Here is a 27,997-nt window from a genome sequence, read left to right as displayed (position 1 = left end):
GAATTGCACAACATTTACTTTAATGCGCAAGTACTTCATCCTCAAAATGTAAGTCAAAAGCTAAGGACTGGGTCCACTTTTGCAAGCTGATTGCTTGCATTTTAATCTTACATGCATTTTATGTTTGTGTGAATTTTCACTTCACGACAACCCACCGGCAGCGGTGCACCGGGAGACACCAGAAACAAGATATAAGTTCGGGATTTGCGGGAGAGGGTGTGGATCTTTGACCCCTTTTAAATCCGCCACTGACGTGAAACTAAACTAAGTTGTGCAAGCATTGATAGGTACAACATGCCTAAATCACTGGGCAGTAGACACAAACAAGCTTTCCAAGGGCCCGAAAGCAGATGTCCACATAGGTTTATTATTTAGAAATGTTGAGTATGTTCGAACAACAAACACAGCATGTCAGCAGAGGCGCAGTTCAGTTCTTCGAAGCACTTTTCATCTTCATACACCTGCAGGCTTTAGAGTAGAGTTCTCAAAGGCGTCTCTCTCGCTGCAAGAGGGAAGAACAAGGCGGATGAATAGGTTTTACCACTTGCATTCTTTTGTATAGTGAGATTTTGCCAAGCTTCAAGTCACAGCGTGGGCAGCAGCAGGGCAAGCTTCCTTCATACACATAGATAGTATAGTACAGCACCGGCACTGCAGATTTCCCTTGCACAGACTGAACAAGTACAACAGGTGCATTGACAGTACATGCCTTCCTCCTGCCCACTGCACAGTAATAGCACAAGCAGCAGCAGTGCACGCTCCCTTTGCACAGAGGAGAGGTATGCTACATCCAGGAGAACTGCACAAGCGGAGAGGAGGTAAAGTATGCGCAGCAGCTATCCAAGCATCCATCACAGACACAGAACAACCAGCATTTGTGCAAGCTTCTGTTAGACGGACACAAGAGTGAGAGCACAGGCAACAGTGCCAGCTTCCCTTGCGCTCACACAAAACAGTCACAGTACAAGCAGCATTTGTGCAAGCTTCTGCTAGACAGACAAGAGTGAGAGCACAGGCAAAAGTGCCAGCTTCCCTTGCGCTCACACAGAACAGTCACAGTACAAGCAGCAGCTGTGCAAGATTATTTTAGACAGACAAGAGTGAGAGCACAGGCAACAGTGCCAGCTTCCCTTACACTCACACAGAACAGCCACAGTACAAGCAGCATTTGTGCAAGCTTCTGCTAGACAGACAAGAGTGAGAGCACAGGCAACAGTGCCAGCTTCCCTTGCACTCACACAGAACAGCCTCAGTACAAGCAGCATTTGTGCAAGCTTCTGTTAGACGGACACAAGAGTGAGAGCACAGGCAACAGCGCCAGCTTCCCTTGCTCTCACACAGAACAGCCTCAGTACAAGCAGCATTTGTGCAAGCTTCTGCTAGACAGACAAGAGTGAGAGCACAGGCAACAGTGCCAGCTCCCCTTGCGCTCACACAGAACAGCCACAGTACAAGCAGCATTTGTGCAAGCTTCTGCTAGACAGACAAGAGTGAGAGCACAGGCAACAGTGCCAGCTTCCCTTGCGCTCACACAGAACAGCCACAGTACAAGCAGCATTTGTGCAAGCTTCTGCTAGACAAGAGTGAGAGCACAGGCAAAAGTGCCAGCTTCCCTTGCGCTCACACAGAACAGCCTCAGTACAAGCAGCATTTGTGCAAGCTTCTGCTAGACAGACAAGAGTGAGAGCACAGGCAACAGTGCCAGCTTCCCTTGCTCTCACACAGAACAGTTATAGCACTATAAGTAACAGTGCACACCCCCACGCAATGACCAGTCACATCACAGCCAGCAGCAGAGCAAGATTTCCATACTTTTGAGTATTTTTAAGATTGAATGAAGGATGAACTCAAAGGAGGTAAACAATATGACAAGACCTTGTGGGAAGCAGAAGGAATGTTAAAGTGTTGAGGGAGATAACAAAACCTGCAGAAAAGAGCTGTACAGTGTACTTCATAATATACATAGCTATGGACTAGACAGGCAGGAGGAAGGTTTTCTATACTTTAACGAGAACATTTAATGGCTTTAATAGGGGCTTATCGCCACAGGAATGTCACTTTTTGCGACGTTCCTGTGGGGATAATCCCTTCGCCATATTTACAAAGCAGGGTTAAGCCACTTAATGTGACTTCACGTCGCCTTGTAATAAGGCCCCCTTTCATGCTACATTTATTGTGAAAGGGGCGAGTAATGGGTGTTGCGGTGGGCGTACCGACGCAACACCTAGGGGTGGGCTTAGTTCGCGAAGTAGCACTTCGCGAAGCTACGCAAAGTGAAGTTCGCACTACGCAAGCTACGCGTAGCACTTCGCGAACTGCGTAGTAACATGTTCGCACTGTGCAAGATGTTGTTTTCAATGATTGCACAGTGCGGACAAGCAACCGGCACTGTGCAATCATTGAAAATGGCATCTTGCACAGTGCGAACTGGTAGTTTCTCATCGCGAGCGGTCGCGAGCATACGCGACCCCTCGCAATGAGAAACCTGACCTCCTCGCGTTGGGAATCTCGCCGGGAGGTTTATTTTCCATGCTCGCGATCGCCAACTTGATGTTGCTGATCGCGAACAAGGAAAAAGTCTCGCCGGGATGTCATTTTGCTTGCTCGCGGTCGCCAACTTGACGTTGAGGACCGCGAGCAAGCAAAAAATGACCGCAGCACTACGCAACACTACGCTACGCGTGTTCGCACTGTGCTACGTGCAGTTCGCGTAGTGCGAAGTAGCGCGAACTTCGCAAACTACGCGAGCGTAGCGTAGTGCTTCGCCCAGGCTTAATGCTGCCCCCGATTTACAAGGGTGGCGTAAATATGGGACAGCTCCAAAATTTAGGCCAAGGAAAACCGGGTGTTAAGATGGAGAAATGAGGAGAAATGTTTAATTTCTCCTCATTTTTGCTGTGTCAATGTGTGCTGCATTGTGCAGCACACATAGAAGCAGCAAATTGCCATGGATGGTTGTTTATGTGCAGGAAGGTGTCCCTTTCCGCACATAAACAATCATTAAAGAAATGACAATTTGCAACTTCTATGTGTGCTTCACAATGCCGCACACATAGGAGTTACAAACTACCATTAGTTATGGTAAATGTTATGTTAAAGGAATTTTGTAGAGCTCACATTCACCAAATGGTTTCTTGGCGCTGAGGGAGGACGGCAGCAGTTGCAATATAGAGAGTGGGTTTTCAGTTGTACGCCTGGGTGAATAGCCAGGTTTTAAGTCATTTCCTGAACTTGGTGTAGGATTCGGCGGTGCACAGATTTGGGGGAAGGGAGTTCCAGAACTGGGGGGCCAACATCGTGTATCTAAGACCTCCATGTTTTTTGCGTTTAAAAGTATGGGAGACCAGCAAGTTTTTGTTTGAAGAACGTAGGTCGCGAGAGGGAATGTACCGCTGTATATGGGAGGCGATGAAAACGGGCCCGCGTCCTAAAAGGGCTTTGTACATGGCACAGCCCAACTTAAACAGACAGCGTTGGAGTAAAGGAAGCCAATGAAGGCTTTTCAACAATGGACTCCCATGCCGATGTTTAGGCTGACCGAAGATGAACCTAGCGGCCTGATTCTGGACCATTTGCAACCTTTGTAACTGGTAGGCCAGTATGCCAGTATACAGGGAGTTTGCGTAGTCAATACGCGAAATAACCAGGGCAAGAACCACTTGGGTCAGAGCTGCGGTGGAAAGGAATCTACTGATTTTCCGAATTCTGCGGAGATGGAAGAAACACGCAGAGACCACTGAGCCTTCATGGTTAAATCATGGCTGATAATGCTGCCCAGACTTTTTACTGAGCTGGCTGGGAGGGGGGGACTACCTAGTGGTGGTGGCCAAAAGTTGGAATTCCAGGGGTTAGCCCGCCCACCAGTAAGGATCAGCTCCGTTTGTCTAGGTTTCACTTAAGTTGATTGGTATTCATCCAATACCTGATGAAATTCATAGTAGATTGGAAGCTGGACACAGATGATGCAGAATTGTCGATGTTAAATACCAGCTGACGGTCATCAGCGTAATTAAAGACTACGACCTCTCTTTTACGCAGGGCCAAAACAAAGGGGAGAACATACAGATTGAAAACTAAGGGTGAGAGGGAAGAGCTCTGCGGGACCCCACACGTCAATTTTCTTTGCTCCGCCCTAAAGCTGGCCAGGCGTACTGATTGGGAGCGATTGCTAAGAAAGGAAGTAGTCCATTTCAAATACAGACCCTGGATCCCCGCGTGACCGACACGGTCGATCAGAGATGGTGATCGACCGTGTCGAAGGCAGCTGACAGATCGAGAAGCATCAGGGCTTGGGTAGTGCCCTGGTCGGCCCCCCTTCTCAATTCATCCATAACTGCCAAGATAACGGACTCCGTGGAGTGTTCAGGTCTAAAGCCTCCATTGCGAGAGTCCAGGAAGTGAGTCTTTTCTACAAAAGAACTAAAACAAGTGGCGACATGAGCTTCTAAGACCTTACTTAGATGGAATAGCAAGCATATGGGGTGGCAACTACCGGGTGTTAGTGGATCAAGGCCGGGTTTCTTGAGGATGGGGACAACTTCCGCCGTCTTAAAGAGATTGGGGACAGTCTCTTGATCAAGAGAGTTGTTGAGAAGCAATAGAGGAGGATCAGGACAGCGCAAACATTTTTCCCGAAGGATATAGGGAGGACAGCTATCCGTCGGGGAGCCAGATCCAACTTTGTTGAGTAGGGCTAGGAAGGCATCTCTAGTAATAAGTGGAATATGATCTAAAAGCACTGTGTTCATGAAAAAGAGGTGGGGAGCCGGGGGTGTAGTAGATTTGGGGATGCTGGCTTTGATGGTATTAATTTTCTCAATGAAGAAGGTATTGAGCGAGTCACATAAAGATTGTGATGGAACAGGTTAGCAATGACTCGGTCTAATTTGGAAAGTTCATCCACTATAGAAAAGATGTCCTTCGCTTTATTGGTGGAACTTAATATTTTCGCAGAAAAGTATTCTGCCTTATTTTGAAGGATAGTTGTTTTGTAGTCTCTTAAAAAAGACACAAAAACAGCCTTTTGATTAGGACTATAGTCATGTTGCCATTTGCGTTCTGCTTTCTCAAGGCTAGTTTCTTTGCCTTCAGATCTGCCGAAAACCAGCTTTGGGCATCGTGAGGCCTCTTTGTTTTGACTTTCTTCAGTGGTACTAATCTATCTCTGGCCAAGTCCAGCCAGATATTAGTGATTGTTTATGTGCAGGAAGGGTCAGCTTCCTGCACATAAGCAATCATTCCCTCAACGCAGGCATCCTTGCACTATGGTGCAAGGATGCCCGCGTTGGCGATAGGCAGCTGAGTTTGGCGCCAGCACTCAGGAAAATGCAGCAATGTGCCGTACCATTGTAAGTACGGCGCATCGCTGCATTTTAGATTGACGGATCGTGGCGTTAGCAATTTTTGCTTAACACCGCGCTTCACCACTCACTTGTGAACATGCCCCGCGGATTCATGGACGCAGAGGGAAGAAAAGTATAGTTTTCAAGAAGGCTCAGCATTGAGTTATTACAGCGCTGAAAGGTCTTGGAAATGTGGACACTTCTCTATAGAAAAAATCCAAGATAGCATAACGTATATTATTAGCCCCAAATGATAATGCTGGGTGCACTGATATTATAATACTGAGGTATAAAGAAGCGCGCTCCCTGGGTGCCTCCAGTGGTCTCCACACCATCCCATCAATTACAAAGCAACATAAGCTACATGAAGAGGACCACTCATGACGCACTTGTTTACTTACAACAATACAACATGTTGATCTTTGCGATGTCGGTTTCGGTGAACTGTCGAGATTGCCCAATAGGAGTATTAGGATCGGGCTTGGGCATAATGGTGGGACTCCCATTGCGTGAGAAGGCGGTCCTGTAATGAAACACAAGTATGAGCAGATGCAAGGCAATCTCCTACTATTGTGCCGTGTCAGCATAGAGGCATTTAGGAGTCCTAAAGTTAGGAGTCCTAACTTTACTACTCCTAAACTGAAAAAAATCCTAACTTTAAGACTTTCGGTATTCACAGAAGGCATTTAGGAGTCCTAAAGTTAGGACTCCTAACTTCTGTGAATACCGAAATCAGTAAGTGCCTTCTGTGAATACCAGAATTAGTAAGTGCCTTCTGTGAATACCAAAATGGTAGTAAGTTTAGGATTTTGTCTTAAGTTAGTTCTGTGAATCGAGCCCTAGGATTTTGTCTTAATTTTGTCTTAAGACAAACTTAAGAAAGACTTAAGACAGACTTAAGACAGACTTAAGACAAACTTAAGACAGACTTAAGACAAACTTAATACAGACTTAAGACAAACTTAAGACAATCTTAAGACAGACTTAAGACAGACTTAAGACAAACTTAAGACAGACTTAAGACAGACTTAAGACAGACTTAAGTTAGGATTTTGTCTTATGTTTGTCTTAAGTCTGTCTTAAGTCTGTCTTAAGTCTGTCTTAAGTCTGTCTTAAGTTTTTCTTAAGTCTGTCTTAAGTCTGTCTTAAGTTTGTTTTAAGACAAGTTTAAGACAAAATCCTAACTTCTGTGAATACCAAAAGTAGTAAGTTTAGGAATTTGTCTTAAGTTAGTTCTGTGAATCGGCCCCTGAGTTTTTAGCCCTGAGATAAAAGATCTATTTCTCAGTGTTCTTAGTACTGAGGAATTTTAAGAGGAATGTTTTCAGAGTTCTTTCTTGTCCCCAGGAGCCTGTAGGCTACACTGGGGATGTGGAATGATACGATACTGTTCCCATTCGTTCACTATTTACCCTTATACGCGCTTGGTATAGCACTTGCACCACCGCCAAAGTGGCTTCTTGGGCAGATACCCCAAGCCCCCTTTTCGTAAAACCCGATGGTGATATTTAACAAGCTTGCTTTACATCTCATAACCATCCGTTATCTGTGCCGTCTAGAAATTTTAGAATGACTGAAAAATAGGTGTATCGGTGTAGGTGAGTCGGTGAAGGCATATGCAAGTGATAATGAGAGTAGCTATCAGGGGCCATATTACACAAAGTGCTCCGTGGGTGCAACGGACGTTTGCGCCCGCTGTGCATGCCCTGGGGCACTTTGGTATTACAGAAGGGGCTGTAGATGCTTGTGCAGCCCCTTCTGTAATACCAATAGCGCTGTCGCTTGTTGGCGCGCATAAAGCGCCAACGCTATCTTCAGGGGGCGTTCCCTCATTTGCATGAGGGCGTGCCCCATGCAAATAAAAGAATCCATTTGCCTCTGTGCCTGTGCTGAATTACAAACGTGGGCACAGAGGCAAAGAAGCTGTCAGGAGGCACACTGACAGTGCACCACCTAAAAGGTGTCACACTGTCATTGTGCCCCTTAAGAGCAGCTCTCTGGAGGAGCAAAGGAGGTCCTATGAACCCCTAGATATCCCCTTTAAAAGTACAGGTGGGTGCTGCCTGCACTGGAAATCACGGAGCGGCTTCAAAGCAGACGTTTGGTTCTTCACTTGAATGCGCTGCCCCCAGGGCATCGCGAGTTCGCGGCTGACCTGGGTGCACTGCATTAATCATAATACAGTGCATTTTCCTTCATTGTGCTAGGCAAACGTTTTAAAAGGTGCGCCCAGCGCAATGAAGGAAGATGCACTGCATGTTTAATGCGGCCCCTGATGCCATATCCAACACAAGGGGCCCGATTCACAGAACAAACTTAAGACAAAATCCTAAACTTAGTACCATTTTGGTATTCACAGAATGCACTTACTACTTCTGGTATTCACAGAATGAACTTACTACTTTTGCGATTCACAGAATAAACTTACTACTTTTGCTATTCACAGAATGGATTTAAGACTACTAACTTTACGTCCGCACTCGGGCCGGAAATTCCGGCCCGGAGGCGGAGCTTTCGGCCCGGAGGCGGGGCTTCCGGGCCGGAGGCGGGGCTTCCGGGCCGGAGGCGGAGCTTCCGGCCCAGAGGTGGAGATTTTAAATCTCCGCCACTGGCCGGAATCCCCACCTCCGGGCCGGAAGCTCCACCTCCGGCCCGGAAGCTCCACCTCCGGCCCGGAAGCCCCGCCTCCGGCCCGGAAGCTCCGCCTCCGGGACGGAAGCTCCGCCTCCAGGCCGGAATTTCCGGCCCGAGTACGGACGTAAAGTTAGTAGTCTTAAATCCATTCTGTGAATAGCAAAAGTAGTACGTTTATTCTGTGAATCGCAAAAGTAGTGCGTTCATTCTGTGAATACCAGAAGTAGTAAGTGCATTCTGTGAATACCAAAATGGTACTAAGTTTAGGATTTTGTCTTAAGTTTGTTCTGTGAATTGGGCCCAAGATTCCCAAGATCTGATAACTCATTTAGGTAGTATTTAATGATGCAAAAACAGATATTCTCCGTTAAGCAATGGCATCGCGAATTTTGTTTCACAAAACGTACCTTGAGTAGTGCATAATTGAAGCATAGTCATAACGAGTGCCAAGATTATTGGTGTTCACCTTTCGGAAATTTAGCTCCATGCCTAAGAGAAAATAATTACAAGCAATCACTGTTCATGTTATTAAAATATGAGTTGCTCAAGTCTCAGGTCCAGTAATATCATGGCAAACAGTACCCTAAGGTACTAATCAGACGTGTGCTTCCACACTGCATATAGTAAGGAATGAGACACGGAAAGCTGGAGGAGGAGGCCTCTCGTTCTCAAGACAACGGAAGGTCCTGTGCCACTTGGAGTTCCCTTGGTCCCCTTAATGTGGAAGAACATAGGAGAGACAGAGAGAACAAGGGCTCTGTTTGCATTATGGCTGCCATCTTTATCATCTTCAGGAGCGGCTTGTGTTTGGGAATAGAGGTGGGACAGGGCGGGGAAGGGGTCAGAGGGGTGGATGGGGGGACGACATAGACAAATAACCTTTTTTTTAAAGTCACCTGCCACCATACAGGATCGCGAATAATCTGCCGCTCTCCTCTCCACTGCAGGCAGGCACAGGCTCCCAGACTGGCCTGCGGCCAATGCTGAAGCTGCTCTCTTGCATGAGAGCGGCCTTACGATTGGCCTTAGTGCCGATGATTTGCGCTCCCAGACAGACTCGGAGCTTGTGCGTGATCTCTCCAACCCGGTAATGCAGCTGGGACGGCCGGCCAAACCCACATGCACAGTGAAGGCAGTGCCCCCCCCCCCCACTCCACCCTGGCCCTGCCCCCAAGATTCGGCTCAAGAAAAATAAAACAATACTAAAACGGGTTATAGGGTGAAAAGGTCGAAAAATGACAATCTACGTACTTTGGTGATATCGTCAATCGTGTACTGTTGTAAAACGTGGTTTACACCTTCACCATTATGCTGCAGCTTCTGCTTATGTTTCTTTCTTTGTAACAGGACTGAGCTCACTGGTCCAGCAACACCGGTTCCTTTATGTGTCCTCGTGGCTGTTCCATTTGTACCTTTTATATTTATCTATCCAATATAAAGGTGAACTCCCAGTGAAAGGCTTGGCATTGCCTCCAGCTAATGACTTCACCATAAGACTGCATAAGCCTTGCCTTCCCCATATACCCTCGCCCTCATAGCATCCCAAAAAAGGTGATTTGCAGAATACAGTGGTTCAACAAACCCAGGTAAATAAAATCAATATATATTCTATGAGATCTATAGGGCATTGAATAGATCAAATCTTAACCCAGGTTAGTTACCTCGCACCTTCCAGACTTACCTGGCATCACATTCTGGAGGAGGATGGTGACAAAGTCATCGCGGTCGCTGCGGTTCTGTTCATGGTGGAAGCCCAGGGCATGGAGGAGCTCGTGCTGCACCGTGCCGGTGAAGACACATCCGTTCCTCTGTATGGACACCACCTGACGACCTCCGATCCGTCCAATGAAGGACCAGCACCTGCAGAGGTGGAAGGACGCACTGTGATGAGCACTCGTACACTGGCTGCTCTTCAATACTAGATTCTCAGCCGGCTACCTGTAGGCCTCACTGCCCTTCAGGAAATGGAGCAAGGGGCAGTACAGGTTCTCACCACATCAATAATGAAACCCTACGTAAATAGCACATCCCTTTCCTTACTTTCTAATGGCGCTTTAGTGATCCTCGTTACGGAATAAGTTTCTTTATGTTGCCACTCCTAATATACAAAGCCCATCGTTCCTTATTGATAACCCCCCATACGCCTATTACTAACAGTGCAAAGTGAGACCTTCACTGACTGGCCTGTGAATCAATGCAAAACTGTCCCCCAGCCCTCCGGCCCACTGGGGGAATGTCCGGTGCCTGCGATGGCCAGTCCAGCCCTGCTGGGATTAGTTGAGAGTTCAATCCCTTTAGTATCTCAAGCCCGCAGGGTCCACAATTCGATTATCATTTAACCTCAAGTTGTGTTCGCCCAAATATGAGTTTATCTGATTCATCCAGTAAAGCCACGCCACGCTTATGCAGCACTGACAACTTTGTACTTTGTCCTTATCTTTTTAGGGATTACAACGATTGCTTTACAGTTACTATATATTCTTCATTTCTGCAATAGTGACGTATTCTCAGACGTGCTGATGTCAAACAGCATCAGTCACATATACAGATGCACTCACCTGAGAATCAGCCTTTAGACACTGCCATCAGCAGCAATCACACAACCTGTCATAATAATTCTCTTCTGGCACTATGCCAAAAATGCCCTTTCAGACACTGTTCCATCATATGGGCTGTCGAGAAGTACCCATCAAACACTGCCCTCGAAAATGCCCCATGAAGCACACATACTGACCCATTCTGTGGTTCGATGAAGAGATAGTCGCCTTCGTTTGTTCGAGGAATGAACGAAATACAGGTACGTGCTGCAAACGATTGTACGGCGCCCATTATCACAGCTCGCTCATTTGGGGCTGACAGGAACAAAGAATCAGAGAAACAAGTCAAAACACTAGTTGTGATTCCACAAGATTATTGCAAGAACAGCCACACCTACAGTGGAGTCTACATTATTTATGACAAACTCAATGAAACTGTTGGCATTGAAGCTCCACTTATGTTAACCATATCTGACTCCTGGCCACAGAGCAGGCTAAACATCCAATCTATCTCTGTAATAGCCACAGTGTGTATGGCCTGCAGCAATGGTGGTTATGGATCTCTGATTTGATAGTTCATGCCCATGTGATCACAGAAATGTCCACATCATTGACACTGGAGGTGTTGGACAGTATTAGGTCTTTCGTGGATCAGGGCAGATTAGCAGCCCTGATCCTTTCAGATCTGTCTGCGGCTTTCAACACAGAGTCTCATCGCCTTTTGCTTCCGACGCTGCATGGAATTGGTCTGCGTTCCTCTACCATGCGGTAGTTTCGCTTGTTTATAAGTAAAGATCTCGTTCGGTACGGCTGCCCCCGTTTTACATCAAACCCTCAGGACTGCAATGTGGAGTTCCTCGGGGATCCTCTCTGAGTCCGCCCTTGTTTAACATCTATTTGTCACCTTGGATTGTCTAGGCATTAGGCCTTGAGATCTTTATGTATGCTGATGATACTCAGCTGATTATTTCTATTGACGACAAGTACTCTGAGACTCGAGGGAATTTAGGTGGCTGCCTCTCCGAAGCAGCAGGGTGGTTGCGGGCACATTGTTTAAAACGTTATGCAGACAAAATAGAAATCTTGGTGTTTGGTGGGGTCTGCAAGGTATGGTATGGAATGATTCTTGGTGGCCTTTGTTGTTAGGTCCCACACCAAGGTCTAAAAGGGTGGCGAAGAATCTGGGTTTTTAAGTGATGATTCTCTTTCAATGCAGGAGCAGGTAAATACAGTGTGCAGGAGCTGGTTTGGACATCTGCGCACTCTTCACACATTATTTGGTGGATCTCAGTGACATGGTGAAGGAACAGCATCCAAGCTTTGATTATTAGCAGGCTAGACTACGGTAACAAGCTATATATGGGCATGCCGGATTATTTGTTCACACGTCTTGTCTATTCAGAATGCAGCGGCAAGACTGATTTGTAACAAGCCGAGCAGGAGTTCCACTGTGGCCTCTCTCAATTCTCTTCGCTGGCTTCCAGTCCATAAGAGATTCATTTTTAAGCTAGTTTGCCACGCGCACAGAGCACTTTATGACAAAGGTCCTGCAATCCAATGTGCCAGAATTAAATTTTATAAGCCGACTCGGGATCCCTGCTCTGCTATTGATGATTTGATATACTGTGCACGAATCAAGAAATCCAGAAGGGGTGGATTTGGAGAAGGTTAGAACTAAGCAAGTATGAGGTCTAGCGCTGGGATATCCCTCAGGGGTGAGAATGCGCTTTATAAATACTTTAATAATAATAATTACTATGTCACAGGACATGAGTTAGTCTGAAAAGTTAATCATTGTTTTATTTTTATGTGACTGCATGCAAGTAATGAGACCAGGTTTTTCATGAATAACATCCAAACTGTAGGAACAACTTAAAATCCATAAAGGTTTGTGACTTATTACTTACAGTAGGTGGGGGAGATCTCAAAGGGCACTAGCACCTGCCCGTTAGCAGCACTGGGCCAGCGGCACCGGTCGGAGGCACATCGGTTTGCGTTTCCCAGGGGGTCCACTGCGATGTCACCAAATACAAGGGGTGGCCATCCAAAGGGAGATTTACCTGAGAAAAATGAAGACAGGAGAAAAGCAACTGAGGTGATATTCTGAATATTTCAGCCATCTACTGCAAAAGCTGACAGGCTTCATGCTTGTTATGAACTCCTTTGCAGCTAATGCTTGCACCCTCACCACTATAGCCACAGAGTACAAGCAGCTTCATGGAAACAGGTGAGGGAGGTGATGCGAATGTTTTTGATAAGCTATAAGCAGCTTTGATCGATATTCTGCACCTAATGTGTGTAGTGGTATAAATGATTTGGAAAATATAAGGTGTTTATAAAAGAACCATCACTCAATCATGGCTGATAGTTGTGGGACATTTAAATTGCTCCCACTTATCTAAGAATATGCTAAACTCGCATGTGTACTAAAAGTTACGGGACTGTCAAGGATGCAGTAGGTTTGCATGCTGTTGAGGCACCTTGAGGAAAGTTTTAACTACAGGGTCCACCTCCTCACAGTATCCCAAGGTGGAACCAGCTACCTCTAATTAAGACTGGATACAACAAGTACTGTCCTCACAAACAGTGGGGGTTCTGTAAGTATTGACTGCACAACACCCAGAGTTTATCATATTCTTTGGTCCTGAAGAAAGCCAATCTGAAAATAAGCGGGAGCAATTTAAATATCCCACAACTATCCCCCAAGATTTTTTAATATTACCAGAGAGTCCTGAAAATAAATCACAATTTGTGGATAGGAGTCGCAAGTTAATTTTATTTTCACCTCACGATGGCACAGCCCCAATATCACTCCATCATATAAACCAGCTCTGCTGTAATCAGGCGTCGCAGCACACCCTGGAAGCACTTGGCCACCAGGGTGGGAACCCAATGATGAAGCATGTCCCCTACTAGGTAGATGAGTGAGGGTTTGTTTATAAACTCTATGGGCTAATTACAAATACCCCCCGACACCGTCTCGGTGCTGGGACTGACAGAACTCAGGTCAGTGGTCCCAACCGCCTAATTAGGATGCGTCCGAACACTGTTTAGTTGCACTCCTACATTTCCGTATGGTTGCGTGCATTACAGCCATAAACCGGCCACAATACATGCTTCCATAGGGAAATGGGAGGTGCTGTTCATCCTGGCACCCTGTGGCAGGCACCTCAAGGTGTCTTCCACGAGATGCAGGTATCGACGGGGGGCAGGTCCCCAACCAGAGGCTGCACACACAAGGGCACCCTGCTGAGGGCCCCAAACACGCTTTCCGACATGGTTTCCATGTTGGACAGGCCAGCATGGAAACCATTCCAGAAACCGTGCATGGTAATCCCAAAGGCAGAAAGGGCAGCACTTTGGGATTACGAGCTGGTTCCGACTGGCTGACCGGCTTCTTGAGCCCGTCGGAATCAATCTGGAATGACTGGCCGGTTATAATTCCGACCGTCTGATACATAATCAGCCGGTCGAAATTGAAACCGGCGATTGGGGTCGGACCTCCATCGTGATCGACCCCCTTGTGTTTTCCAAATCAATGACCCTTTGAACAGCAACAAAATAAGGTTATGGAAAAGACATAAAAGATATAGGTAGAAGACTCCTATTGTTGTTGCAAATTTTTTAACTGTTGGGAAGGCGAACGGGTCTATACTGCTCCCTCTCCCTTTGTTTCTTTAGTGATACAGTTTGACGGAAACTCTTTCAGAGGAAACAGGGACTTAAAACACCAATTTATGAATATGTGACGGGTCTCAAAAGATTAGTACTAGATTGCAGGTTTAGACCTATACAAGAGGAATTAGTGAGGGACCGAGTTGTAATGCATGTTAGAGATCCCACAATTCAAGAGAGGTAAATAGGTATGCAGACTTAAAGGACATTTTAGCTATAGTCAAGAAGGCAGAATTATCAAGAAGAAGTGTAAGGGCCATTAATATGACTTAAATGATACTCAGGTGGAGGCGGTTGGCAAAGTGGGGAGCACGGATAATGATAAATATACAACATTTCTTATAAAGAATGAATCTAAGACTGCAGAGAAGATTAGAGAAGGTCTTAAGTGTTATAGTTGTGACTGCAGCTCACATTTAGCAGAGAATAAGGCATGTCTTCCATTAAAGAAAAAGTGCTCGACATGTGGAATAATGGGGCACTTCTTGAAAGTATGCAAAAGGAAAAAGAACAACTAAGTGAAATGTGTAGAACAAAGGAGTTCAGGCGAGGAAGAATAGACAACTTCAGCACAGATAAGTAATGTCAATGATGGTTTGGGGTCTTTCGTTTTGAATATAAATTTCTATTTTTTTCAAAAGCTATTTGTACAAAGTCCTTAGGGGGTGTTAAGATACAAATCTAGGCAGACTCAGGATCTCCCTATACAATCATAAAGGAAGAGATGTGGAACAATAAGTTTGTAACAAAACTAGGCCCTAAATTAGAAAAGCCAGACATAAAGCTGAAAGGGTATTCTGGTGAAGGAATAACTTACTAGGGTATAGATCTCTCATTTTTAGGTTCAAAAATCGGAAAACCACATGCAATTAATATGTGGCAAAGAATGGACCCTCCGTTTCAGGATGTTATGATCAAGGCAACCTACACATACCACTTAAGCCTAACAGTAATGATTGTTGATGAAGGAGAGGTTGGAGGAAATAATGTACTGAAAAACTTTCCAGATGTGTTCAGCTGAAGGATTGGGATTTGACAGTTTTCAAACATCCGATGATATCAAAACAAGATTTTTGTCAAGAGAACATAAAGCAAGAAAAATTCCAATTCTCCTTAGGGAGGAGGTTGAAAAAGAAGTGCAAAGGTTGGTGGAGGCTGGCGTTATAGAGGCAGTGGAAGCATTGGAATGGCCTTCTCCTATCGTAGTAGCAAGGCACAGCAATAGAAAAATCTGTTTGTGTGTAGACATTTGCAATTTGAACAATAACATCCCTATTGACAGATTTCCATTATCTAAAACTTCGGAAATGCTAGTTCTGGTAAGGGATGCCAAATGTCAAACACCAAATGTTTCTAAGACTATATTTTAACATATGGAAAAAGCAAAGAGGAACATAATGGAGTGACAGAAAAAGTACTCAAACTCTTGGGTGAAAGAGGTTTGACTGTAGACTATTCTAAATGCAGATTTGCCGTTGAATCAGTAACATACTTAGTTAATGTGTTGAGTGGCAAGGGCGTAACCTCTAAACCTGCACTAGTTGAGACTAACAGGGAGCCCCTGCAACAATAAAGATGGATGAGGTGAGGTCTGTTCTGGAACTAGTAGAATACTATGCAAAGTATGAGTAGAATTTGGCAAGTAAGGTTTTTAGCATTCATCAACTGTTGAAAAACAAAAGTAAATTTGAATGGAATGCGGAGTGTCAAAAAGAGTGTGATGGTATCAAAGAATGTGTAGTGAAGGCTCCTGCCTTAAGTAGTTTGAACCCAGAATTGTTGAGTATAGTGTAATTATCACTTGTGCAAGTTGCAAGGGGTTGGCTACAGTGTTATGCAAGAAACATGAAAATGTTACTCATTTCTCATTCCTCCGCATCCTTAAAAACCTAACGATCTTTTCCACCTTGGCTCCCCTGCTTCACGTTCGTCATAAGGTTTTTGCCTTTCTGACTCCAGCTTAAAGCTTTAACTTTTCCATCAGTGAGGTTCTTAGCTGCTTACCTCTCTCAGGCCTGTCTCTTTACCACAGAAGAACAGAAGCACACCACAGCATTTCAGGAACCTTGGTGCCACTGGTTAGTTTGTATAATAAAATAGGTGTTGTGGCTCTCGTCAGGAGGCAGCTTCCACCCGCCCATTTCTGCTGTTAGCACCACCTCAAACAGAACCAACTGCGGACTATGAAAGTAGGGAGGATGTGGCGCAACAGCTAGAGCCGCAGACCTCGGAGCTGGGGAACCAGGTTTGAGTCTGGCGTTGGCTTAACATCCTGTTATTTCTGGCAAATCACTTAATCTCCCCGTAAATTAATGTGTCCTTAACTGGTGCTCATGAAAAGCACCAGTGTTGATGATCAAGTGCTGGTGCACCAGAAACCACCGGCTCAAATTAAGTGCTGTTTGGTGTTATGAGTTTTTATTTTGTGATTTGAGCTCTGGTTCAGGTTTCACCTTGGAAATCAGAGGTTCCTGGGCTCTGTGACAACTTGAGTCATTTGCCGCTGGTGGCCTTAGCCCCCCCCTCGTTCCCCTCTTACTCAATTACAGAGTCCTTCTCTTTAGCAGTTGCCTCTCAGGATAGTGAGACCGAGCAGTCCAAGAATTACTCAAGGATGTGGTTGTGGTGTGTGCTAAAATCTGAGAACACAGTAAAAGACAGAACCCCTTTGTAACTGGATGTTTGGCCGGTGTTTGCTGTAATATAAGCAATGTCCATCCAAACAAAACAAGTTACTATGCATGAGGTGGAGGTGAACAAAGGAAAGCAGGACTATCTGAACTACTAGCCCCTTCCTAGCCAGAGATCTTGTTCCAGACATTATGGAAGCACCCATGCACCAACTGCTCGATCTTTCTCTTTGCGTCTGTTAAGCCAAAGAGACATATATTTTAGCGGTGCTCGCGGATACTTGCTGTGTGGTCCTGGCCCATAGTTTGTGTGCTCAGCAGCCAGAAGCACAAAGCATCAGCTCAGATTCTCATGCAAAATAGTTATTATCCCTCCCTCAGGTCCCACTGTATCCGTGCAGTTGAGTTGACTGTGAAAGTGTGCACCTCTTCATGAGTTCCAGTTTTTCCAGGGTGCAGCACTTCAAAGGAGGGCTTGTCTTGGCCTCAGCTTGGCTCAGCCCCCCTGCTTCTATCCCAGTTGTATGGCTGCCTTTGAATCAGCGAGACATCAATGAGGGGCTTCATATTTATGTGAATGTCAGAAGCTGTGATCCCTGGTGCTGGAGTCCATAGATCCCCATACCATGTCAGTCCACCGTACAGCCACCGCTGTGGAATGGGTCCCATGGACCAGTTATTTTCTGCTTTTACAGCCCAAAAAGAACCTTTAAGCAAAACCTTTTGAGGCACTTGAACTTATATCAGGGTCTTCAAGAGGGACAGAAAGATATGTTTAATGGTCTGGAAAGGTAGCTAACCTGTAGGAAGCTTTGTCGCTTCCCTGACTCACTGGTGCACGCCAGTTGCAGCCCACTTCTGCTCTGTATATTTCAGCAGCTCTGTATGTGTACATGGTCCATACTCGGAGCCAACAGTTGAGCGGGCAGAGTCCCGGCTGACAGGTATCCAGGGTAGGCAGCACCCACAGGCTGTCGGTGAGATGGATTCATGTTGGTGTTAGCAGACACTGGGCAACCATTGAAATGTTTGTGGGCCACTGCGAAGGCTGGAGATTGAAAGGAGGCAGCCCAGTGCTGTGGTATGCCAAGAAAATAACAGTGTGTGCACATGTGCACCTCTATTTGCACATGACAAGTCCCACCCCAATGGAGCTGCAAATCCAAACCAAGACTGAGGAACGTAGTCATGGGCTGCCATGCCCATGTGCTACAACACTTGGCCAACAGGTTAGCATGCATAGATGGTCTCTGTGCGAATAATTGTGTGACATTAGTGACTTCCACATCAAGCACTTTCACTTATATAGCATGAGACATCAATGCCTCGGATGGCCAGTCCTCACCGAGACCAAGACAGCAGCTGCGGACCTCTGGTTGTTGTTTCTTGGAGTCTGGAGGATCAGCACATCCTCCAGCAGGTGCATTGTGGTGTCTCCGTTACTCGGCCTGTGGATGCTTACAAGAGCCTCTTTGCATCCATGTTTGTGTGAAAATAGTCATCCTCTACACTGTCCCCTTGCCAAGATGTAGTGTGGCCTGGACCGCTGGCTTAGCGGTGGCGATCTGTGATAAGTAAGGTGTGTACCTCTCCACTGTTCCAGGTGGGGCTTTATTGACCTTCTACTTTTGCATCTACTGCTAGAAGTGTTACCTAGTTATCTCATAAAGAGCCCACGGACGACCTGCAGTCTCCACTATGTTACTATACCATGCAGCAACATATGTGGATTACCACAGACATCCTGAAATAGTCCATGTAACCAGGTCAGGACCAACAAGTGCTGGTGCCGACCACTAGTACCTACTAGCTCAAGTCAAGTACTACCCTTAGCAGTCATCATGGCACCTTGCAGATCATCTTCTGTGACCTCTAGGCATTGCTCCCAGCCATCACCCTCGCTCTCAGCCATCCATTAGCAGGACTCACCAGAAGCTTCATTAACTTTCAGGATTTGAGTTGAAGGTTCGGGGTCTTCCTCCCCAGATCCGTACTCCCTCTGCGCATCATACCATCCTACGACAACAAATCAATGGTATTTGAAATTGAGACATTGGATCCTGTGACTTTGACATGAGAACATAAAGTGACAATAGTCTCTCCCTCAAGCATACATGTGGCATTGAATAATTACCCAGGCGGTGTTTCTTCTCCCACGAAGCCCCATGCCATCCTTTGCCAAGCGGCCAACTCTGTGCCTGGGGAAAATAAACATATCTGTAAAATACCATACCTCGGTAGCATCGACCTTAAAACCATTAACCAGTTGATAAGGTAGCCGTCAACATCAAATGACAAAGCTCTGGGAATGAGTGTGCTAACAAGGCACATACAAAAGCGTAAGGACAGGGGAACCCTACACACTAACGGAACCAGGGTAATGGTTATATAAAGGGAAGCAACGGTTCCTGTGGACTCATAAAAAATGATTCAAGCAATATAATTTGCACAGTCATAATTGTACAAATGTGTTGGTGGTTCCTTGCCCTCTGACATTATTCTACCCTCTTTTTATTGCGATTGTGCAAAATATATTGCTTGAATAATTTGTTATGAGTCCACAGGAACCGTTGTTTCCCTTTATATAACAAGGCACATACAGGCACCAACTGGGCTTCCCATCACTAGCCGGCTAGAGACAGATGATAGGAAAAGGGACACCAAAGCCTTAATCAGAGCCCAGAGAGGAGTTTGGAAAAGTACTTCTTGGAAGAGGAAGATGTTGCACTTGTCGGGAACATTGAAAGGCTTACTGTGGCTTCAGTGGAACCATAATGTTTACGCAGTTTCGTGCGTTGAAAGGTGCTGCAAGCATTCAGCCAACATGGAGGCATCGGGCACTTTCACATGAAATCCCTTGGAAATGCTTGTTGTAAAATGTTGAGCGCATTCGTCATGTGGTAGGAAACCCCAGCTTCTGATAGTAAGAAATATTGATAAGTAACCGCATGGAAAGTTGTAAACAAGCCAGCAAAGGAACTGAAAGTCCGAAATAGATTTGCGTCACTTGCTTCCACATCTGCGCCCTAGCACTCAGACGCGTTTGTGGAGAATTGACATTACATTTCCCCGATACTTTACCAAAGAGAGGTCTCTCCCCAGGGGCAGGCATCTCTAGATGGTAAGGTATAGGGAAAAGTAGAAACACTTAAGAAGACTTGAAAACATTGTTAAAATATTTGTAATGTTAAACAATAATGCCAATTAATGTGTTATATTTATTTTAAATGTAGAACAAAATAAAAGATGCTAAAGTACTATTAACTTAATTTTGAACTAAATAATTAATTCATTTAAATATATTACATTAAATAGAAATTATTTATCTTAAGTTTATCTTAAGTTTAAATTGATAAAATCCCCATCTAAAGTTAAACACATATATTTTTGTATTTTGTACTAATAATTAATAAATGTAATGTATTGAATTATTTAAAAGTAATAAAACTAATAACACTGATAAATAAATTGTTAAATATGTTTTCTTTTTGGAGATTCTTTTAATTTTAAATTGCATTCATATATATTATTAAATAGTTTAAATCATTTAAGTTCATTTAACATTATTTCCTACAGGCCTTTATTTTCAATCCCTACCTTCATTTTTGTTCTCATTAAATGTTAATAGCGTTTTTACACTGCAACAATAATAAGTCCCATGCATTATAAGTCTGTTGCTTTGATCCAAGTATATGTCTTCGAACATACACAGGAGATTACAGAACGGGGGAAATATCTCATCTTGCCTTACACAACTAGCAAATATTTCTAATTGCAGGTTTAGTTATCAACCAACATTAAACCATAAGAAACTAGGAAACTTACTCATCCGAGTACAGTAGCACCGCACCCCCATTCAGTCGGCTGCCCAGTCCATTTACAAGAACGTCTATGTACTATTTCTTTGACCCCTTTCATCATAGAAACTTAGCAACAAAAGTGTTTTTCAGTGGTAGCACCAAATCCAATATGTTCCAATCCACACGATTCTCATCTTTACTTTCATTGATTTTGATGTTAGGCGATTGCAGGTCCAGTGGTTGGCCATGTGTGGTGGTGCTGGACTTATCCAGCGCTGAACTGGAGCATAGTTACTACTGTTTTGGGTCCTTTTTGGCTGTAGTAACTTTAGAAGGCAGTTTATAAATAGCAATGTGTTTACTCTTTTTGTGAGTGAGTTTACATCCCTCTCATATCCCTCAATACCCTCCCATTACTTGTTCTTACTCCTCCCTAAACCCCACTTATTTTGTCGAGATAAAAGTTTAGTAGTACCACTAAAAGTACAATAAAATGCAGTTTGTGAATAAGTCTCAAAATAAATCCACTCCCAATGCTTAGTGACTGTCTCAGCTCCCATACACAGGGGCTTCAGTGAAAGTTATGACCATTGACATCTTTGTCACACTCCAGAGACCCACAGCTCACCACTTACCACACAAACACTCACACATGTAGCAGTCCTTCTTCTTACTGGTCAATGGCTGAAGCCATGGTGCCCACCATTACAGCACTGGCCAACAAACAGTGTGTTGCATCCACACTTTCACCACAATGTTTACTAGTCACACTGGCCTCCATATATAGAAGTGCCTCAGCTCCAGAGTTTTATCGGCAGCTGATAATTACAAGAATTAAACGTGTGGGAGAATTGGTGGCCTGTCGACTATCATGAAGGTTAGTGATGCCACTGGGGTTCCTGAGCAATCCCAATGACAGCACAGCCTCATTCTGACGCTTCAGGACCTGCGGCTCAAGCTTCCTAAAGACAAGCGCCAGTGGACATACTCACCATGGTATTGCACGCCCCCAGACAGCTTTACATTTCTTTGTTCCATTCGCCTCTTTTTAAGGCTGGCAACATCAATGGGTGCGGTCTCTCTGTGTTCCTAAATCAGATCAAGCTGACTGCCTCCCAGCGGAGACCAGCCAGTGAACACTCAGCGACCCCTCCTCTCCCTGGCGTGAACCATCTATGTTGTACCCCAGCTCCTTTTCGCCTGTACACAATTGGGGCCGAGGGGCAAGGAGAGGGTGGTAGGGCGGTGGAAGGAAAGGGAACCAGTAAGAGTAAGGAACTGATAAGAGGGCGAGGACAAAGCAAGCACTGGCAAAGCCAATGGCTCTCTCCTATGCCAGAGCTATTGGCTTTGGCAATGTGTTTTAGCAAATATTTCCACCACTGTGGCTGCTGTTCAACATGGCCAACAGTGACGTGGAGTGTGGTGGAAGGTGTAGATTGGAGTGGGGTAAATTGGGGTAGAGTGGAATAGGGTAGATTAGGTAGATTGGCCTAGTGTGGAGTCGGGTAGAATGAAATGGAGTAGGTTGGGGGAGACTGAGGTAGAGTGGAATAGAATATATGGGGGTAGATTGGAGTGGGGTAGATTGGACAAGAGTTGAGTGGGGTGGATTGGGGTAGATTGGAGTGGAGTGGGTAGACTGGATTGGAGTGCAGTAGATTTGAGTGGAGTGGGGTAGATTGGAGTGGGGTAAATTGGGGTAGAATGGAATAGGGTAGATTAGGTAGATTTGCCTAGTGTGGAGTGGGTAGATTGAAATGGGGTAGGTTGGGGAGACTGAGGTAGAGTGGAATAGAATATTTGGGGGTAGATTGGAGTGGGGTAGATAGGGCAAGAGTTGAGTGGGGTGGATTGGGGTAGATTGGAGTGGAGTGGGTAGACTGGGGTGGAGTGCGGTAGATTGAAGTGGGGTAGATTGTGTGGGTTATAGTAGGCTCACATGGAATGGAGTATGGGTAGAGTGGAGTGGGTTAAATTAGGGGAGCAGGGTAGATTGGAGTGGTGTGGAGTAGAGTGGGATGGGTGGAATAGGTTGAAGTGGGGTAGACTGGGGTAGAGTGGGGGTAGATTGGAGTGGAGTGGGGTAGATTGGAGTGGAGTGGGGTAGATTGGAGTGAGGTAGATTGGATAACTTATAGTAGGCTCACAAGGAATGGAGTATGGGTAGATTGGGATAGTTTGGAGGGGGTAGACTGGGGTAGAGAGGAGTGGAGTGGGTAGACTGGAGTGGAGTGGGGTAGATTGGAGTGGGGTGGGGTAGGTTGGAGTGGGTAGACTGGAGTGGAGTGGGTAGACTGGAGTGGAGTGGGGTAGATTGGAGTGGGGTAGATTGGGTGGGTTATAGTAGGCTTACATGGAATGGCGTATGGGTTGATTGGGGTAGTTTGGAGTGGGGTAGACTGGGGTAGAGTGGAGTGGGGTAAATTGGGGGAGCAAGGTAGATTGGAGTGGTGTGGAGTAGAGTGGGACAGGTGGAATAGGTTGAAGTGGGGTAGACTGGGGTAGAGTGGGGTAGATTGGAGTGGTGTGGGGTAGGTTGACGTGGGGTGGAGTGGAGGTAGAGTGTAGTAGTGAATGGCTTCTTTATTATTTCAGTTAATTAAAACTGTAACAATGGTGTCTAATTAGTGGAATGCCTAAATAAGGTGCATCAATGCTAAGTAAACATCGCCGCACCATATAGTATTACTTGATAAAATAAGTTACAGATGCAAAAAGCTTTAAGGTTTACAGGCAAATCACCCGCTCAGAAGATTGCTTCATTTGAATACAACAATTCATGATAACATGCGGGGCATCAAAGGGGTTCCTAAATAGAGTTTTTCGATGTAAACAATATTTAAAGTCTATCAGGGAGAATGCCTTCTTAGAACACAAAAGTTCATGTTAATATGTAAAAGGTTTTCTATCTCTGTGTAACACTATGTTGTCCCAGTCCATGGACATGATAGGCAAGACTGGGGTAGAGTGCAGTCGTGTGAACAGGAGTAGAATGGGGTAGATTGGAGTGGGGAAGTGGGGTAGATTGAATTGGGGTAGGTTGGGGTGATATTGGGTAGATTGGATTGGAGTGGTGTAAACTGGGGTAGAGTGAAGTGGGATATATTGAGGTAAATTGGAGTGGAGTGCCATAGAATGTGGCAAAGTGGAGTGGGGTGGATTGAAGTGGAGTGGGGCAAATAGGAGTGGAGCATTGTAGATAGAAGGAGTAGATTAGAGTGGAGTGGGGTAGATTAGAGAGGAGTAGAGTGTAGTGGAGTGGAGTAGAGTGGGTGGATTATGGTATGGTACATTGGAGGGAATTTGGGTAGACTGCAGCGGAGTGGGTAGATGGACGTGAGATAGGAGTGGGGTAGCTAGTAGTGGAAAAGAATAGATTGGAGAGAGGTAGATTATAGTTGAGTAGGGTAGATTAGAGTGGAGTAAAGTTGAGTTGGGGTAGTTTTGAGTGGAGTAGATTGGAGTGGAGTTGGATAGAGTGGTGTGGTGTAGATTAGGTTGAGGTGGGGTAGATTGGGTTGGGATGGAGTAGACTGGGATAGGGTGGGGCAGATTGGAATGGAGTAGATTGTGGTAGATTGGATTGGGGTAGATTGGAGGGGTTGGATGGGATGGGGTAGATTGGAGTAGGGTAATTTGGGGCGGAGTGGGGCAGGGTAGATTGGAATGTGGTGGAGTGGGTTGGGTTGGGGTGGAGTGGTTTAGATTGGACTGGAGTGGGGTAGCTTTGAGTGGCATATGGTAGATTGTATTGAATTTGAGTGTGGTAGACTGGGTAGAGTAGAATGGAGTATGGTGAATTGGGGATAGCGGAGTGGGATAGAATGGGTGGATTGGAGTGGGAAGGATTATGGTAGATTGGAGTTGGGCAGATTGGAGTAGAGTGGGTAGATTAGAGTAGGGAGGAGTTGGATAGGTTGCAGTACAGTTTGAATTAGCGTGAGGCAGATTGGTGTGAAATGGGTTGGACTGGGGTAGATTGGAGTGGAGTGGATAGGGGTAGATTGGAGTGAGGGAGTGTGGTAGATTGGAGTGATGTGGGGTAGACTGGAGTGGTTAGGTGTCGAGTGGTGTGGCGTGTCATAGAGTGTCTGAGAGTGGATGACCATAGAGTGAAGTGGCATGTCATGAAGTGGAGTCGAGTGGCGAAGAATGGAGTGGTGTGGCAAAGAGTGGCAGGGCATGGAGTGGAGTGTAATGGCATTATGTGCATTTTCATTACAGAGAACACATTTTCAATCGAAATGACCATTACATTAGCACAGAAATACGGTTTTACTGCACGCAAATGATAATGTGTGCAAATGTCATGACCAAGTGTATTGATGTGTTTTGATTGTATTCAAACATTTGTTTCTACCACACTTCAGAATTACAAACAAAATGTGCTTCATTTGTACTAATTCTAATATATTCTGAAACATCAGCACAGTTAATTTTTTTTATATGCTTGAAAAAAATATCCTACACCCTTCCCTCTTGCACGGATACTCGGCATGATCGCCACATACATTCTCTCACTTTGAAGTCAGATAGTGGAAAGTAAACACCAAGCTCCCTCAGAAGAGAGTGTTTGTTATTTGACCTCTGTCTTTGAATGCACAGCAAACGCAACAATATAGGAACAAGATTTAAAGTCCTGTTTACAGAAATCGAGTTCATGGGAGAATACAGTAAACGAGGTTTTTGCAACAGGAGGGACGAACTCAAGCTAGACAGGCGAAAGCAAATTAAGCCAGCAAACAGACAGACAGAAAATGTGAGTTGCAGACCACAAACCCAATGGTAAGAAACAAGCGGAAATCATTCCTAGGTCAGCTTTCTGAATGTCCCCAAGAGTTCTTTAGCAAACTGGTAGGCTTCGACCTAAACAATTAACAAGCACCAGAAGAATTTGAATAATAGAATTATTGATAAAAGGCTCTTTGCGAAGTCAGCTCCATGTGCATTCCTCTGAATCTAAGCACCCTGGCCCAGCTCGCTCAAGCTTGAGGCCCTGTAAGTGACTAAGGATGCGTCAGGCCACACCTGTCAATCTCTTTTGAAGGTGTGCCGAGCAACATCTTTTCCTGGCTTGAGGTTCAAATTGTGGAGAGTCTCCACCATCTTGCATGCATGGAATGATCGAGCAGCTAGAGGGGTGCAAGCCAACAAATGAACAGGGTGCCAAACCAAAGCCAAGCCTAGAGTGTGGCCAGTCCACGAGCCAACCAATGAGAATATTTGGCATGTAAATCATCCTAAATCATCCTGAAACAAGCAAAGAGGTGCACGAGAGCTAAGCTGGAGGTCTGCTCTGGTTCTAAGAGCCAGTCTTGAAAATAGCTGTCATGTAAATCATGAACCAAACCAGGTCAAAATATGGTATGTGTCTTCAACATTCATAAAAGTGTATTTCTTTAACGCGTGGAAGCATTTCAGCTTATCACAGCAAAGTAAGTCTCTGCATTGAGACATCATTTCTTTAAAGTGAAAGTTTTTAAACATGAACTGAGAAACATTCCTGTCCCCGCCCTGCTATTAGTGAACAAAGAAGCAAGACAGCTGTCACACGCATCCTACATGTGGCCCAGATCCTTATTTTATAAGAAGCAACATTACAGAATATTAAATCAAACACAAGAGGCTCTTGTTTAGCCTGCATGCTGTAGTCACATATTTGAAGTTGGTCTCTTTTGTAATAATGAAGAAAAATGAGGTTCTGCAAAATAAAGTATCTGCCCAGGATCACACAATTTGGTCAAAGAGAGAAGCTGGGATTGATCCCAAATTTTCAGTTTCACACTGTGCAATTCAGACACTCTATGGATACCTCTTCCTCACATTACAGAGTAATATTTTGCCCTTAATTTATGGAGGATGAGATTTGAGTGCGGTTGACCACATTTTATTTTTGGCAGTTTCTCATAGTGCAAACCTTGAGGAAAGTTCATAAGTGAGCTTCACAACAGACATGGGTAGGAGGGAACCCACCTGCACTTTCAGGAGGGAAGAGAGCTCCTTTGCAGGTGAATGCCGTGAGTAACTTCACCCACCTGCAAGGGGATGTCTGAGGGGTTCAATGGGACCCCCCTTCTCTCCTCTCGAGGACTGCCTTGAGGAGGCGCACTGAAAGTGCCTCACCTTTTTGTGGCGCACTGAAAGTGGGTCTCCTAATGCCACATTTGCCTCTGCGTCGATCTCCATAATACAGAGTGGGCGCAGAGCCAAAGCGATTCCGGGCCATATTATCAAGGAACAGAGAGAAAATTATTGCCGCTTTAGCAGCAGGAAACTGCCACTAAAGCGGCGATAATGGGTTAGATAATATGCCCTTGAGAATTCCCGTAGAAGCCCAGGTTCCTTGATAATATGGCCCTTCCCCACTTGCATGGGAGCACCCTCTTGAGATAGAGCAGGCGCTACATGTACGCCAGCGCTATCTGTAGGCGTCTGCGGCCATTCTGTAATACCAAAGTGCCCCGGGGCACACAAAACAAGCACACATGCCTGTTGCAGCCCTAGGGCACTTTCTATAATATTGCCCCAGACTGTATCACTGCATTGAGGCATTTAATAAAAGTGATAGTTTTTAAAAGTGAACTTAAAAACATGTTCACCCATCTGTCCCGCCCACACGACAAAGCCATTGCGTCACTAAAGTTATTTGTTGTGTACCCTCCATGTGGCCTCGGTTCTAGCTCCTCATGTGTCGTCATGTAACGCCTCTGGTGCTTTGTAAAGCGCTCTGATACCCGATACCTCCGGGTCAAGTGCGCGCTATATGAAAATCCGTAAATTAAAAATGAATAAAAGTAAAGATGGAGCCACCGGATAGTCCAATACAGCAAACACAAGAGGGTTCTGTACAGCTCTCATCCTGAACTTTATTGAACGCGCTCTTGGATTCGATAACGAAGAACAGTAAGGTAAGGCCAAATAAAATATTTGCCTAGGATCACAGAACTTGCTTAAGGAGGGAAGCCGGATTGATTGCCAGTTTTCTTGTTACACGTTTAGCTTTCGGCCCATAGATGGCGCTCTCTTTCCCTCGCCTTTTTGGTGTCGGAGGGTAATGCTTTGACTTTAATTCTCGCCCTGTGCCAGTTCCCTTTGAAGCGATCTAAACCTACCAAAGAAGACACTGAAGCACACATGAAACCCCTAAATCCATGCTAGGACGACACATCGGTTAAGTAGTTAATTAGAGCGCTTAAAAACGGCGGAAGTTTAACGTGAGGCACTACATATACTTAAAAAACAGCTATTATCATTCCATCCAAGTAAAACCCCCTCACCATCCTGGCGCGAGCTGGCAGCGGGCCTCCGAGGGGCGTGGTGGGCATCAGGGCGAGGGCAGCGCACAGGAGTAGCAGCTTCATGGCGCCTTGAGGTCT

At 45.3% G+C, this 27,997-nt stretch overlaps 1 protein-coding gene across 1 annotated transcript; it reads right to left on the bottom strand.

Annotated features, from left to right (window-relative positions):
* LOC146813619 (hatching enzyme 1.2-like) lies at positions 1–27,997 on the bottom strand. The gene is made up of 9 exons (XM_085610098.1): positions 27,899–27,997; positions 18,953–19,016; positions 18,748–18,834; positions 12,421–12,573; positions 10,711–10,828; positions 9,658–9,836; positions 8,384–8,465; positions 5,744–5,865; positions 1–502 (listed from the first exon to the last, which is right to left on the bottom strand). The coding sequence occupies exons 1-9, from the start codon at positions 27,980–27,982 to the stop codon at positions 471–473; spliced, it is 921 nt and encodes a 306-aa protein (XP_085466224.1). The 5' UTR covers positions 27,983–27,997; the 3' UTR covers positions 1–470.

The sequence above is a fragment of the Triturus cristatus genome, chromosome 6, assembly GCF_964204655.1.
Source record: "Triturus cristatus chromosome 6, aTriCri1.1, whole genome shotgun sequence".
NCBI classification, from domain to species: Eukaryota; Metazoa; Chordata; class Amphibia; order Caudata; family Salamandridae; genus Triturus; species Triturus cristatus.
Note: the sequence above shows the minus strand (reverse complement) of the source record. Positions and strands in the feature narration are given on the sequence as shown.

Coding starts and splice junctions, on each gene's coding strand:
- LOC146813619 (XM_085610098.1), bottom strand. CDS start 27,982: ATGAAGCTGCTACTCCTGTGCGCTGCCCTCGCCCTGATGCCCACCACG. Junction 10,829..12,420: donor TGAGATCTCCCCCACCTACT/GTAAGTAATAAG, acceptor TGTTCCTGTCAG/CCCCAAATGAGCGAGCTGTG. Junction 9,837..10,710: donor TTCATCGAACCACAGAATGG/GTCAGTATGTGT, acceptor CCACCTCTGCAG/GTGCTGGTCCTTCATTGGAC.